This window comes from Arachis hypogaea, chromosome 18 (assembly GCF_003086295.3).
Source record: "Arachis hypogaea cultivar Tifrunner chromosome 18, arahy.Tifrunner.gnm2.J5K5, whole genome shotgun sequence".
Lineage (NCBI taxonomy): Eukaryota > Viridiplantae > Streptophyta > Magnoliopsida > Fabales > Fabaceae > Arachis > Arachis hypogaea.
Window position 1 is genome coordinate 13,139,173 of NC_092053.1, and position 17,083 is coordinate 13,156,255.

Genomic DNA, 17,083 nt, shown 5'->3' on the forward strand with positions numbered 1-17,083 from the left:
CCACTATAAATACCCTGACACCCCTCAGGTATCTCTAAGTTCCAATACATTCTAACCTGCTTAACCCCATGCTGACTTAGGCATCGGAGTGTCTTTGCAGGTACTACCCCCATTCTTTCACATACACAACTCGGAGGCGGCTTCTAGACGTAAACCAAGTCGGAGACCACCCTTCTCCAACGCTTGGGCCTCACAAATAAGCCCAACCACCGTCCGGTTCTAGGTAAGCCCCGTAACAATTATATTATACAATTTTATTATAAATGGTTGATCAACATAGGACTAGAAGTGTAACTAGCATAGAGAAAAAAAATTAAGATTGAGAGAAAAAAGAGTATGAAGACTGGATACTATGATTTAAGTGAAATCTTAGAAGCTGATACATAAAGTTTGAATTTTGAAGACAATGATTATAATAATAAAAATATATTAACAACAAGGATTAACATTTATGCTGAGATTTTAATTTAAACAAAAAAAGACTTTCCTTTTAAAAAATAACATTTATCAATCAAGTGTCACTATCTGTTAACTGACGTCTATAATAGATACTAAACCCGGTCATTTATTTTGTTGTGGTCCGGTTCAGGTTGCGCCAATCTGAACAAGCAATGTGTGGTACGTCGAGCTTGTCCTATACAATAGTTTCTGAAATGAGCCGAATTTTGGATGATTCAAGGTCCTCGTTACCATCACCAACCATCCGATAGGACCCTTAACCAATCAATCAAATATAACATTAAAAAAATTGTTAATGGTTTATCATCTTGAGTTAATCAATTTTATTGTGAAACTAATTTTAATTAAAAAATTACTGAACATAAATGATACTTTTCTATTTTTAAATGATTGTAGTTGATTAATAAATAGGTTGCATGTTCTCAGATATTCAGAAATCCATGACATATCCACTATTCTATATCACTTCGTGTGTGTCAGCCTTGAAGTGCTTCATTTCGTGACTAGTGAGCTTGGCATGGTGTGTGTCAGATGCAGCACCCATCTCGTGGCTATCTTGCATGAAATGGTGCCTATTTCTGTTTCATGAATGAGGGTTGCGAATTGGCCACACGCAATTTAGGAAAAATTTTCATCCGTGCGTATTATGGAAAATAAAGAATTTTTCATGCATATATCAATAAAAAAGTCCCGGTAGGATTATTAGTTCATTAATTTCCTGGTTTAATCAATAAATTCTTGATTAAACTGTTTAAATTATAATTAATAAATATAAATTTTAAAAGTATAATTTAATTTGTATATATTATATATTTAAAAAAATAGTCCAACTACACATTCAAGTATTTTTGGCAATCAAATTGACCTAAACTCAACAAAAATCACTTTCATCACACCAGCATGTATCACACGCACGTTTCAATAACACAATTTCTTTGTCGGAAAAGTCTAAGGGACCAGCAACTTTATTAAATTCTGGCTAACATGTAACCAGCAAAAGAAAAGTGAGTAATCCCACACCATTGGATGAAATCTCACACCATTAAAAATATCATTGATGGCTACTTGATGACTACAAATCACAAAATTTACTGCCCCCTAACACTCTTCTTCTTTGTCTTCGTCTTCTCCTTCTATTTTTCTGTTTCTTCCTCCTCCTTCTCCTTCTCTCTTTCGTTATCGTAATCACCAACAATACCAACATTTTACTAACAAAAACTAACATTTTGAATTGAATTTGAATTTATATAATGGACAATGTTCGGTTCATTTAATATTATACAATGGTTTCACTTTAATAATATTTTTAGTTCATTTGCAGTCCAGGTGTATTGTCGATGAATAATTTGTCCCAATAGTTTAAATGACTTTCAAGACAAATTGAATAGAATGGAATGAAATCTAATACAATTGAATAAAGTGATAATAAATAATTTCATTCTTTTTTTCTAAAAAAAATACTCAATCATTAACAAAAATGCATCGAATTCATTTCTGGATCCAAATAAATCTCAATTAAACTAAAAAGTAAACTGAAATTACTTAAGGAATAAAAAATTTAGTCAATACTTATCAGCAGCATCAAGTGAACCTCAATTAACACACAAATGAATCGAAATAAATCAAAATTATTTAATGATGGCGGCAGAAAAAATCAAAACTAATAAAGATGTTTGTAAAATATAGGTATTATTGGTGATGACGATAACAAAAAACAAAAAGAATCTGTGTGTGCGAATTTGGAAGAAAAAGAAAAAAAAGAAAGAGGAGAAAGAAGAAGAAGGGAAGAAGAGTTTATTTTAAAAAAAAAAAAACAAATGTAATGAAATGTTAAGTTATTGTACATGTAAGAGAACTCAAGTTTGAACCTAAGTGTTTTGTCGATTTTTAGCAAATCGATGGTGGTTCGATATCTAATGATCTGGGAGCGAAACTTACTCCTCTGTGCGAGTACCAGTTTTCTAAAAGTGCATCAAAGCGTCTTTGATTAGACAAGTGTTGTAAATAAAGTAGAGAAGATTTGTAAATTTGTGAAGGAAATGCAAAAATTAAAGTTTCGAATAGTAAATGTGCAAAAAATAGTAAAGTTTGCATTAAAATTTAAAAGAGAACAATAAAAACTCCATTGATTGAATCAACGAACTTCGACATAGAAATTTAAAGTGCAGAAAGGTAACTTGGGCAAAGAAAATAGGAAAGAAACTTGAGATAATAAGGTTACTTGAAAGGTTACTTGAAAGAAAAGAAATCAAGATGGAAGGAACCCTACAGAAAAGTTAACTCGATTGCAGACTCAGGAATTCACTGAGATGTGAGTGTGCTTGAGTGTTTTTTTTCTGAGTAAAAGTTCCAATCCCTATTCACTAATATTTCCTAGTATTTATAGGCTAATCTTACATAACTGATGATTAATTTACAATTAATTAAAATTAAATACAATATTTCAAATTTGAAGTGCAGTCTCTCATGGTAACCGTTTCCACCGCATGATTGTAGATATTCCCTATGATCTCCTCGTGCAATAAAAGCTATTAACTTTCCACTTTCATAACTATTCGACCGACCCTTTCGAAGGCCTTACTCAATTCTTCGAATCAAGTCTTCTACTCGATTTGGCTCACTCGATCAACAAAACAATCGAAATCCAAATCAGCGCCGATTACCTCCAACTTTATACTTACGCGCGTGTCTTCTCGAAAAACCACAGTTGACTCGTTTCGATTCAACTCACTTTTATCGAAAATATTTTTCGATCAACACTAAAAAAGAGTTCTCTTTTATTAATGGTTGACTTGCGTTTTTGATCTATTTGTATTCGTTTTGATCTCTTCTATCAGGTTTTGATCGATTTTCTTTCTTAAATAATTAAAATACTGGACCAAATTAATTTAGAGTCTAATTTACTGATTTTTTTATCAAATTGACTAATCCAATTAAGTTTTAACAACTATAATTATATTTCTGTCTTTTGTGTTTTATTCTTGATATCTTATCTCATTATCATTAAATTACTAATAAATTGATTAGTTAATAATTATATCTTAAATATTTCTCTTTCTTTTACTCTACTTGTCCGAATCTTATTTATAAAAATTAAATCTTTTGAATTTTTTTTCCATCAAGAGATGAGTATAATTTTTGTTACAGATTTTGATGCAATTATTTTTTTTTGTCATTATATAAATATATATACTAGAAATTTAATTTTTTTTAAAGTAAAATATTAAAAATTTAATTACTGTTAAATTAAGCTAATAAAATTTATACCGATCACACGTAATCAAATTTACAAATTCTGCATGAATTAGTGATTAATTGTCTATTTTGTCAGTGTATAATTTTTTTTCCATTTATTAGTACTAGGACAACTATTTGTTGATACCTCCATCATAATACTTTTTGTGGACATTTTATTCCTCAAATTGGATGGTAAATTTTTCAAAAGTAATTTATTAAAAGTAGTTTTAAAATATATCATTTTAAATATTATAATATTTATATTTAATAAATTAAATTAAAAATAATTTTTAATAAACATAACTAATAATAATTATATTTAATAAAATAATTTTTAAAATTTAAAAAATTAATATAAAAATATATAAATATTTATTAATATATAAAATTATATTATTTTTTTTATTTTAATAGACACAAACTAACTTTGAAAAATATAAAGTACACATATACTATCCTTTTAACTTACCAAACATAAAGAAGATGTTTGTACTTTGAGCTACCTAAGCTAAGGTTCCTCTCTAACAACTCTCTACTGTTTTATCTATTCAGCTACTTCAACAAGCCTTCCACAAATCCATTTTCTTGTTACAATAGCTCTTCTTGGTTCTGCTTCCTTCTCTTCATATGATGAACTTGTTGCTTCCTCTATCTTGCTGCTAAAACTAGCATCATATGAAGCATAGCCATTGGAACTTGTTAGAGGAAGTTCTGAACTACCATTAACCAACTTGTTGTTATCACTTAATGATAGTGTTTTGTGTCCATTTAATGGGAACATGAATGGTTGGTTCAGAACTTCAAACTCTTCATCTTGTTCCTTGTTTGTTTGTGTCATAGCAGCATAAACAGCATTGCTTATTGTCCCTCGCTTGTGTATCGATTCCAGGGATTCGATTGCTTCGGCTATAAGCCTTCTACTTTCCCTGAGAGAAACTTGAGCAATGGGACTCTTCGCTGCCGCAACCTCAAGTGCCTTCGCGGCCTTCTCAGCTTCAGCAATCAACAATCTGTCACAGTTACATAACATAGAAATAGAGTGTTTTATATGCTTAAACAAAAACTGAGTTATAAATGTATCAATTTTTTTTTAAAATAATCGATAGAGAAAGTATACAAAACCAACTTTTAGTTTGCCAATTTTAGTGTTTTAAGTTAATAATTCAAGGTCGAGGGTCTAAGATTTAGGATATAGAATTTAAGGTAAACAAAATAATTTTAAAAAAATTGGCTGATGTTGGTTGAAAAAAGTTGGTTTCCTAACATTACTCTTAACAGATATCTGAATCGGATGAAGTAATTAATTTTTAGATAATGTTCTGCCATAGATTGATTAATGTTAGAAGTTAGGAAAGAGCAATTTGTTACCTTGCTTGTTCAATGGCATTGGCTTGTTTAGTTTCAGTAACACCTCTCTGAGCTCTAATGCTCTTTATCATTGCCAGCTTTGAACTCACCAAAGGATCTTTATAGGGAGGTGCATTGCTTTTCTTTGACAGAACCTGCTTAACAATTTTAGTATCTTTTTTCATTGTAGGTTTCCTCCTTTGTGCATCACCACTTGGCTGCCTTCTTGGTTTCGTTTCGGATCCTTTGGTGCCATGATCCTTGGTCATAGCGTTGCAAACTCTTTTGCGATATCCCTGATTGAACGAAAAATCAGATGGTAAGGACTCATGATCACAGTTGATAGTAACTTCTTCTAATCACATGCTCAAAAGTTAAAAGCCGAAAATGTAAAGGCCAATTCGAGTTTTGTTTTCGTTTCTTGTTTTCATTTTCAGTATTTTCTATTTTCAAGATTTTGTAACGAGAAAAGTAACAAAATCGAAAAGGAAAGAGCAACTAATATATAGTCGAATAACTAACAAGGCTTTGCTTGCGACACAAGTAAAATCCACAAACAATGAAACTTGAAGGCATTAACATATATACACTTACAGGATCAGACCATTTTGCATAGATAGCTTCTGCAATTTTCCTCCTTTGTTCAGGAGTCTTGGGAGCCCTTTTGCTACCTTGTGGCCTCGGCATTCTTTTCCTTTTCTCGACACTCGCCATCCACTCCAGCTTCAGCTGTTCATCCAATACTTCATAGGAGTCCCACTGCAGCTCTTCCTGACCACCATAGCCTTGTCTAGAAGCTTCTGCAATCGAATTCTGCCACTCGAGACAGCAAGTTTCCTGCACCACCCTCCTTTCACGCTTCCTTGCCCATGTCATTTTCACTGCAGCACCAATCTTCTCTCTTGTTTTGATACTGGGAATTCGATAAAAAAGACCGAGTCCAGAAAAATTCTATAGGTATAAAATGTAATCAACTAAAAACTATTTAACCAACTTACGTCTGCGGATGCGAACTATTAATCAACTTCAATTTGATCTGCATTGCCAAAGTTTTGTTAAAACTTTCTTATCACAGTTCCATGAATATGTTATCAACATGAAATTGAACTATTAGCAAGTGACTTTACATTGCATGTTTCATGGTTCCATGCCAAATTAGAATTCATATTGTGAACTTTGTATTGCAAAGGCATAAAAAATATTCTTACATGACATCACCTTAGGATTCTGCATTGCAAGCCTTGTTCTCTCTTTGATTTTCCGCAAAGTTTCTGGTCACATATTTAACATTTGAGCCAATTTTAAAGCACAACAAAACAATGACATATGACCTGATTTGGTAATCGTCTTAGGATAGAAATACACAAACATAGGAGACACAACTTTTATTTCTTGTCTCAATCTCCATCTCCGTGTGTCTTGTTTTCTATTCTAAAATACTTACCAAACACGGCCCAAGAATGGAGCTCGAAGGAATCTAGCTAGTTACCAGCACTGTGCTTCCTCCCTTTGTTCCATGGTGCTATTCCTTTATTTGCTTTTGAAATCCTCATTCTCCTCAACTTCTCCCTTTCATCAATTTCTTCTGAATCATCATCTTCATTAGAAGATTGGTTCATAGGTTCAAGTCGAACCTTCGGTGGATTACTAGGATTTAGACCATACCATTCATTTCCCTTTGGAGCCAAAGAACTCTTTGGTTCTTCAAGGGTAGCAGCAACTGCTTTAATCACATTGAATTTCACACTGTTATGATTAAGTTTGTTGTCCAAGTATTTCCAAGAACAAGGAACACACTGCCCAAGACCAAAGGCAAATGAAACTGATGACTGTTTGCCATGACATGGTATTTGAACCTTCTGTGAACTCAAAGGATTTGGATGGTGAAAGGAAGGGTGTGCATTTCCAACTTCTGCTCACAAAATCAAAATAAAACTAAATAAATGAATAAAATATACTATTGATTTAACTCGTATCATCGATGTATAAAAGTTTTACAAGTGTATCCAATCATAATGCTACGTCATTAAAAATAATAACTATTTTGTTCCAAAAGAAGGGATATAGTTAGTTTTGACTGTGTAAAATGTTTTATAATTCGTATGCAGGGCATAGCAATTAACCTTACAGGAAACATGTTAAGTGTTCCGGGTGTTGCAGTTGTTTTAATCTCAACCATGTATTATAATATTTTATGATTGAAATTAATGACTAAAACTATCGAAACAGCTAAAATTCTGAAACACAAGTATATCCCTAGGTATGAGTTTACCTTATAAAGATAACAAGGAGTATCATATTATATATTGTATATTATCTTATCTTGAAACACAGTAAGGCACACATAAATATATTATGTCTAATACAATATAAACTATATCTATGCATATTATGTTCCTGACACAGAAATAAAGATACATAGTTATAATTGAAGCATATATAACATAAGATGAGAGTAAATAAAGAAAGGGAGAAGTGAGTTAGTGTGTACCAAGCAAAGGCATATCTCAGTGAGAGTGCAATACTTGTTGGTATGGAAACAACATCATATCTCAAACTCAGTTATATGATATTGATATATGTATGTTCTATTCTGTTCTTCTCTGTTGTTGTGAGAGAGTGTTGTGCTTGTGGAGTGAGGATTCAGAATCAAAATGAATGAAGGAAGGAAAGAACTCAGAGAAGGAAGCAACTAGTTGATGTTGCTGTTGCAACACATGAGCCACAAATAGAAAAACAACCAGGATTTGGATAATGTTTCCATCATGGACTTTTAACCATGGTTCCGAAAATCAAACTGAACCGTCTCGTTCGACTAGATTAACCAAAAACCAATATTTTAGCTGGTTTGGTTATCATAAAAATTGGTTGACAAAAAATCGATAAAATCGGCTGAACCGGTAACCACATGAACCGATCCGGCTTTTAAGATGTGGCCGGTTTTTTCTGCTCACTAAACAACCTCGTTTTATTCCAGGGAAAAAACCATTTCCACTCAATAACTCCCTCACTAGGGGTGAGTACGGGTAGCGGGTACCCGATTATCCATCCGAACCCAAACCGAACCAATTAAATTGATTCTGAAACCAACGAGTAATCGGGTCCAATCCAAACTAAACCGATGACTTTTGTTAGTGATTGGTTTGGGTATCGATTTTGGGAGTGTAGAACCCGAACCAATCCGCGAACCCGATCATATATTAATTAAATAAAAAAATAAAAAAATATATATGACTTTTTCATTAGACAATGATTATTCATTTTTAATATATTTAGATTTTAATGAGTTCAATTTTTAATGTATTTGGTATTTAACATGTTTGAATTATTTCTATTGATGTTACATGTTTATTGTACTGGTTGAATTTTTAAGATAAAAATTTGGTTTTTTTTTTTATGAATTTCGAAGTCATCGGGTACCCAATTATTCGAACCGAACCAATCCATTCTTAATCGGTTTGGTTTGGTTCGGGTACATGTACAAAAAAATGCAAATCCGAACCAAACCAAACCAATTATATTTTGAACGGTTCGATTCTAATTTTACCATAAATCCGAACCAAACTGACCCGTGCTCACCCCTATCCCTCACTTGATCAAAAAGGGAAAAACACTGAATTAATTTTTCATATAAAAAATAAATAAATAAACAAAATGAAATCAAGTTAAAGCCCTCCAAATTTAGAAGAAGATTACAGAAAAAGCCAAAAACCTTAGTAAAGATTCAGAGGAAAAAAGAACCTCTCTTCCAAAAAAAAAAGAAGAAGAAAATTTTAATGCACGAATTTTATTTTATAATTACATATGTTCTTTTAGACAATCATTGATACTATTAGTATAAAAGATAATAATTTTTATTATTAGATATATGTATAAAATTCTATTGTACCCTTCTTATAATAATATATAAATTATCCTTTGTGACATGTTGTTTTTTAATTGGTTATTATGTTAATTATGGTTAAGCTATTTTAAAATTAAATTATAGCCCAAAATGAGTAATTATATAATTTACTAAAATATTAAAAACTGAATCTTTATTTCTTCCCCAAATCATGCTTCCAAAAAACTCTATTTCAGGGAAGACATTAGTTGATGCAGTAGAAGCAGCAGGACCAACTCTAGGACCTGCTCTACTCTCAATGAGTGAATATTTGATGTCTAGCTTCAATGAATCCTACCAATCTAGGTTCGTAAACTTCAACTTCCTGGTCCACTCTTGATTTGTCATATTTCAAAACCGTAAGCATTTGTGATAAGAAATTATATCAGACTTGAAAAGAAATGTATTGTTAATATAGGGAGAATGGTACAAGATAGGAGCAAGGTTGTCAAACTCGCGAGTTTAAGTAAACTCGTGGAGCTGACCTACACTCGACTCGCGAGTTAACTCGTAGACTCGTACGAGTTCACCTGTTATGAATTTTATATATATATATTCATACATAATGTATATTTACTCAATTCTAATCCTTCAAAATTAATAATATCAATCTTAAAGCACATAATAAATTAAAATAGTAGCATACATTATAACAAATATTTTAAAATACACATTCAAATCCTCTATAGTTATTCTTATACAAATACAACATAGAACACACAAAATTAAAAATTATAAATCTGTAATACTAAATCTTTAATTGAACATTGAACAATATCAAATAATCAAATTAACTCTAATCAAATTATCAATTACTAATCAGCTATGAATGGATGAACCATCTGGCCATCTAACATAAACGATAAGCAATAACCTAAAATTAGAAGCAACAAAATTTAAAAAGCAAAAAAAAAAAAAAAACTAAATCAAGAAGCAAAGGCTCAAAAAAAGGGCAAAAAGCATGCAAAAAATAGAGGATACAAAAGAAAAGAAGGGATAAAGTCTCAGCAACAGCAGATCGAAGACAAGGATGCAGCAGACAGTGGTGGTGAGGGTGCAGCAGCAACACGAAACGACGACGACAAAGAGTCATGGATTTCACGACGGCGACAAAGAGTCATGGATTTCATGACGGCACAAACCAGAGTAGAGATAGGACTGTAGGAGAAGTAGTCGAACTTGTAAACAGTGATAGCACGATGGAGTTGTGGATAGTGGAGATGTGAAGAAATACAAAGCAGAGGACAACATAGGTAAAATTCACAAAGACAATGGCGCAAATCAGAGCAGAGGTAGCAGATGCAGGCAAACAGCGGCAGCTCGACGGGGAACAGCGACTGCGGCAGAACATGAAGAAAGTGAGACTTGAGAGAAATGTCACAGATGAGTGAGTTGTGAGTGAGTTTTCTTGAATTTCTTTTGGAGTGGTATCGTAACCCTAATAAAAAAAGTGTTTTTTTGGTTTCAAAATGACGCTTTTTTGAGTAAAAATAAAGAAAAACACAAACTCGCTAACTCGGTCCTAAACTCACGAGTTTGTCCGAGTTTGACCGAGTCTAGCCGAGTCTAGCCAAGTTTACTCAGGATAGAGTCTATGTCCGAGTCAACTCGATTCCATATCTAAACTCGTAAACTCGTACGAGTTTACGAGTTAACTCGAGAGTTTGACAACAATGAATAGGAGGATAACGACCTGTCTTACAAAAGGGAAAAACAAAGAAAAAAGAAAAAACAACCAGAGAAATAGAGAATCATAGCCTTTCGATCTCACAATATGTCTTACAAAAGGAAAAAACAAAGAGAAAAGAAAAAACAACTAGTGAATCATAGCCTTTCGATTTCACAATATATCTAAGCAGGGAAGTTCTCTAGAAAGATGCGAGTCTTTGCACCGTATAGAGGCCAAATATCTAGTTATGTCCCACAAAACTTGTTTAACCAAAAATCTACTATTGAAGGTGCATAAATTGCGTTCCACTCAAATACACGTATAAATTTTCTAAAATAACTAACATGAAAAAAATTAAAAAGGGGAAGGCGAAACTTAGCAGGAACGAATTTGAGTAGGAAGGAATAGTGGAAGGGAAGAAATGTTCTTCATTTATCAAGGGAGGTGTTCTTCAATGAAAAGATGGAACGAATCAAATTAATACTGATTTGATAAAAAATTTAGAAGGAATTGAATAGAATTCACCGATTATTTTATATTTACAGTGTATCAAAATTAAATTGTAAAAAATACCGTAAAACAGCAAACAATGTTTGCGTCTTTCACAGCTATGAAAACGTTGATACCCAAATAGATGAACAAATAATAATAATAATAATGAAAGATGGGTTCTTTCTTGCTGGTTGATTACTGTTCTGGTGGTTGAAGGAATCAAAGTGGCGAGTTTTATATAATTGAAGATGACAGTATGACACACAAACGTAAATGCATACATTGATTAATAATTTTATATCAATGGAAAAATATTTTAAATTTTTAAATAAGATTTTAATTTTGATATACTCATAATATAAATAAAAAATATTAAAAAATTAATATTTTTTATCGATATTAATTAATATTTTATTTTTATACTATTGAAATTTATAATTTATAATTTATTATAAAATAATTTTTGTTAGACAAAATATTAACCAAAAAAAGTTAAATTTTACTGGTCACATATCATTACTTAATATAAATAGTGTTACAGATTTATTCAATTAAATTAAATTAGTGATGTGATAATATACTATTAGATATTTATATAAAATATTTTTATATTATTAATCCATTAAAACTATATTCTTTAAAAAAATTAAATAATAAGCATACAAGTCAATACTATATATCTACCTACATCTTTTATTATATTCAATCCCTTATAATAATAAGATGAGTCTTGAATAACTGTTCATCATTATTTTAGAAACTCTTCATTGTCAGTGTAATTAAGCCAGCAGTCACATACATTCATTTATAATAAATAAATCTTTATTTTGGTTTCATGTTTTCTTTTCTACATGCAATGATGGATAATAGTAAACACTACCTAAAAGTAATTAAGGGGTCAATTTTAAGAGAGTTTAAGTTTAAAAGTCGATTAAATTAGGTATAATGTAGCTATAATTATTTAAAAGAAAATAATAAATTAAGCTTATTACAAAATTAGCTTGCATATCTTTTTCTATATAGACAAACACCAATAACTTGAGTTTTATTTGGTTAAATAAGTTATTGACTATACTACGTATACACTAAAATTAGTCATTAAAGTCAATCACTAATATAAAATATATGTTGAAATATAAATATATATTTAAAATAAATTAAACTACACATATATTTATAAATAAATATATTAATGACTGATTTTAGTGTAAGAATAATATTTTGAATAAACCATTCATCATGTACCCAAAAAAGGGGGGAGGAAAAAAATAATTAGACGGTCAAAGAAGGTGAAGAAAAAAGGAGGAAACATGTCTTTAATCACCAAAGGTTTAACACTAAGAGCAAACCTTTGGATAATTGTTTCAAACAAAGAAAGATGTCCTAACTTGTCTAGGTATATATGGTCCAAAATAGGAATAAAGGTGTTTGAAAATCTTATGCCACCTTTCTTTTTAATTAGAAAAAAGAACACAAAACAAACAAAAAACTTTTGAAGTAAATAGTATCCATGGTGAAATTTTGAAGAGTCAATGAGCTAGGGCCATGTCCCTCCAAATATTTTATAAAAAAATTTGACTACTTTGTGTATATTGTATTGGTTAATTGGTTGTGATATTATTATGAGATTTTCCTAAGTGTTTGTTCTTGAGTTTTATAATTCTTGCCACATCCTCTTTTTCTCTTTGTTTTTTTATAAGACAACCCCAAACAATTTTTTGGCTTGTTTTAATTTCTTTTCTTTCTCTCAACACTATCAAACCTCCATTCATATGATAAGCAATATTTTTTAAGCTTATAATTAGAAGTATAAGTTAATTAATTCATTATTTTTTTAGAAAAAAATTCCATTTTAATATTAAAGATTATATATATTATTTTTCATGGTATTTCTCAGCCTAGTAGATTAAGGATTAATTTATTGTGGATCTAAACTCAATTTAATAATTTGTCGTGGGATAATAAATTATTACATGTATAAAACGAAATTCAAATTCTTGACACTTAGTTAAACGAACCAGTGAATTATTAACTATTCAATCAATTCAAATTATATATCATAACTAGTTATTAAAAAAATAGTTAAATATCTACCACTACAATAAACTATATTTTAGTCCAAAATCATTTTAACTTCAAAACTTTGTTCTCTTATAGGTGGTTCAATAATGCATATGGAATAAAAAATTTATTAAAGTCAAGTTATCTGAATAGAAAGAATATATGAGTAGAATGTAATTAATTGATTGAGACTATAACTTAAAAAAAAAAAAAAAAAGAGTTAAAGAATTTTTTTAATTTAATTTGTTTTTTTGGAGATGAGCTAGATTAGCCAAGGTGTAGAATATTCATACAAGTGTTCAACATAGAATCTCAAAAACAAGTGTTTTTTTTTTTTTTTTTTTTTTTTGGTCTTGGGCTAAGCCCATAAACCCTACCCAAACCCATAATCCAACCCGCCCAAACCCAAACCCCAAACTGATCTTTTCCCTCTCAAGGCGTTGAATTGCAACAGCAAGAGATAAGCTTCCATGGCATCCAAGCTAAGATCCTGGTTTCTTCCACTTTCCGATTGATCTTGTCTGGAATCAAGGCGTGGTTTGGTTCATGAAGTCCACATCAGGTCTCTCTGTTGGCATCACCTCCGCAAGAAGCTTCGCCCCAGAGGTTGAGTCACTGCCTGAACCCATGATTTTTCAGGTTCTTCTCCTATATCCTCTATTGGTAACCTCGTTATCTTACCTCTACTGACCCTATCTTTTCTGAATTATCAAGATATTCTGAATTTATCTTTTCTTAATATTTCCGCAATTTCTTGTGTAGGATATATACACCACGACGCATGCAGTTTGTTCAAGTTTGTTAGCTGAGCAATTATATGAGCCAGACGATTTCCATTCCTAGGAATCCAGGTAAACCCACTGTCTAGCAATCGGTTTCTTAGAATTTGAATATCTTGCAGAATTGCTTCAATTTCTCCTATTGAACCTTGAGATTTTATTGCCTGAATTAATTGCTGGTTGTCTGATTCAATAAGCGTTCTTCCCATTCCCAGATTTTCCACTATTATAAGTGCTTGTCTAATTGCATTTGCCTCTGCTGCTAAACTAGAGTGAGCTTTAATTCTTCCGGAGAATCCCAGCTCTAATTCCCCTTTATCATTCCTGAATACTACAGCAATTGCCCCATCTCCAGTTTTCTTGTCAAAGGCGGCATCAACATTAGCTTTAAGCCAATTTGCAGGAGGAGGTCTCCATTTTGCTTGTTGAGTGCTTCTTTTTTTGAACTCTTTAGTTACTGTCTTGTCCTGTTTTATTGCTTCTCTGTGAGTTCTTTCCATTAATTTAGCTCTTATGATAGTGCTTTTGGGATTTGTTTGTTGTTCCTCGAATACTGCCTTATTTCTCGCTTTCCATATTTCCCAAGATAGAAATCCAATTCTACTAATTCTGTCTTCGTGGTCATCCCCTCCACTCCTTTTGATTTTCAAAATATTGTCTATCAACCAATTACCGAATGATGTTACTGTGTATTTGGTGGGTATGCAATGACATTGTGCACCAAACCAAGTTCCCCTAGTCCATTCACAAAGCAACACCGCATGCTCCACCGTTTCTTCCTCCTTTTTGCAAATTGAACATATTGGGTTGTCCCGCAGCCTTCTTTTGTATAAATTAGAGTTTACTGGAATAATGTTTTGAGCTGCCTTCCACAAAAACATCCTGATTTTCGACGGAACATTCATATTCCAAATTTCCTTCCAGAGTTCCCGGTTATCAGTGCTTGTAGATGGATTCTCGCTCAAACCTTCCAGTGTCTCCAATTTTGCTACTTGATACCCTGTTTTTATGCTATAGTTGCCATCCTCTCTGAAGGGCCAAAATAATGAATCTTCCTTTCTTACTATGCTTATGGGAGTTTTAAGAATCTGCTCACATACTTCCGGTGGGAAGAGGTCTTTGATTTTTGATACATTCCACCCTGTTCCTTCTGTTATAATTTCCTCCACTTTTTGAATGTTTGGATTTTCAGTAATTTCAGATCTGATTTCTCCCGATATCCATCTATCTCTCCAAATATTGACTTGAGATCCGCTTCCTATACTCCATTTACCCTTCCTTTTGAGAAGCTCTCTTCCTATTAAAATACTCTTCCATAACCATGACGCGTTTCTCTGAATTTTGGCATCCCAAAAGTTGCTATTAGGAAAATAGACAGCCTTAAGGACTTGAACCCAGATTGCATTTGGATTTTTCATAGCTCTCCATGCTTGTTTAGCTAAATGGGCCACATTCTGGCACTCTAAATCTTTGAATCCTAGCCCTCCATCTCTCTTACTCTTGGTTATTGAGCTCCATTTCTTCCAGTGGATGCCTCGTTCTTTTCCCGACGACGCCCACCAAAACTTAGCAATTTTTGAACTAAGTCTTTGACAGAAATATTTTGGGAGCTTAATCACATTCATTGCATATGCTGGTATGGCCTGTATGACTGCTTTAATTAAAATTTCTTTACCTGCCTGACTGAGAAGCTTTTCCTTCCACCCTTCTAGCTTGTTTAAAACTTTTTCTTCGATCCATGTAAGTACTCCGGCCGTTGATCTTCCCCAATATGCCGGCAATCCTAAATATTTCCCTGGCGAGTCCCACGTAGTCATTCCTAAAATCTCTTCAATATTGACTCTAGTTTGTATTGGGACTTGAGATCCAAAAGTGATTCCCGATTTCTCCAAATTTATTCTTTGTCCCGACGCCTCTGTATACTTGTTTAAGATTGAAATGATTTGGAAAATCTCTTCTTCACATGCCTCAGCCAAGATTATGCAGTCGTCAGCAAATAATAAATGAGTAAGTGTTGGTGCAGTGGAAGCTATTTTAAATCCTGATATGAGCTTTTTATCTTGTGCTTCATTCATAAGTATTGTAAGAACCTCAGCTGCGATAATAAACAAGTACGGTGACAATGGATCGCCCTGCCTTAATCCTCTCTGTGGTATTATCTTTTTGGAAAGCTCCCCGTTAATCTTGAATCGATAGTGGGTGCTCTTAACACAAGCCATCAAGCGCTTAACCCATATTTCATGAAACCCGAATGCTCTTAGAACCTTTTCAAGAAAATCCCATTCTAGTCGATCATAGGCCTTATTCATATCCAATTTTATGGCCACATTTTGTGATCCTCCATTTTTTCTGTTATTTAAACTATGATAAACCTCTTGTACTATAATAACATTATCTTGAATTAGTCTGCCGCTCACAAATGCACTTTGCGTTGGAGATATTATGTCTTCTAGTATACTCTTGAGTCTCATCACCATCACTTTTGCAATGATTTTATAAATAAAATTGCAACAGCTGATAGGCCTAAGTTGATTTAAGCATTCTGGATTTTTAGTTTTAGGAATGAGAACCACCACTGTTTCCCCAAATTCCTGAGGTAAACTCCCTTCATTAAAAAATTCTTTGACTGCACCATAAACTTCCTTGCTTATGATTTCCCAATGTTCTTGATAAAATAAGCCATTTAGTCCGTCCGGACCAGGTGCTTTTAGGCCTCCCATGCTGAAAACTGCATCTTTTACTTCCTTTTCTGTGACTTCTTGTAGCAGGTTCTGGTTCATCTCTTCTGTGACTTTCCTTGGAATTTTGTTGATGCAATCTTCCCAATTCAGCCTCTTTGTTGAAGAGAATAGATTTGAAAAATGATTTTCAATCAGAGACATGAGTTCCTTGTTCCCACATACCCACTGTCCTGCTGTGTTCTTAAGCTTCTCTATTTTGTTTTTGTTTCGCCTTTGAATGGTTGTTGCATGAAAGAAAGCAGTATTCTTGTCGCCCCATTGTAGCCATTTTAGCCTTGATCTTTGTCCCCAAAATTTCTCCTCTTGTCTCCATAAGAGCGTAATACTTTCCTTTAAGGCTTGTATCCTTTCTTGCTGATCCGCTGTGAACTCAGAATTCTGCAATCTGCTCAATTCTTCTTTCTTGCTCTGTATT

The 17,083-nt window shown here is 32.5% G+C and overlaps 1 protein-coding gene across 1 annotated transcript in view; it reads right to left on the reverse strand.

Annotated features, from left to right (window-relative positions):
- Positions 1-3,830: 3,830 nt before the first annotated feature.
- Positions 3,831-17,083, reverse strand: part of LOC112772398 (uncharacterized) — a 54,664-nt gene continuing 41,411 nt past the window's right edge. The window contains exons 2-8 of the mRNA XM_025817334.3: positions 7,535-7,840; positions 6,533-6,955; positions 6,262-6,314; positions 6,042-6,079; positions 5,638-5,956; positions 5,065-5,339; positions 3,831-4,706 (exon numbers count right to left, since the gene is read on the reverse strand). Of these exons, the coding sequence (XP_025673119.1) occupies positions 4,241-4,706; positions 5,065-5,339; positions 5,638-5,956; positions 6,042-6,079; positions 6,262-6,314; positions 6,533-6,955; positions 7,535-7,547 (1,587 nt within the window). The 5' untranslated portion in view covers positions 7,548-7,840 and the 3' untranslated portion in view covers positions 3,831-4,240. The remainder of the gene's footprint in view (positions 4,707-5,064; positions 5,340-5,637; positions 5,957-6,041; positions 6,080-6,261; positions 6,315-6,532; positions 6,956-7,534; positions 7,841-17,083) is intronic.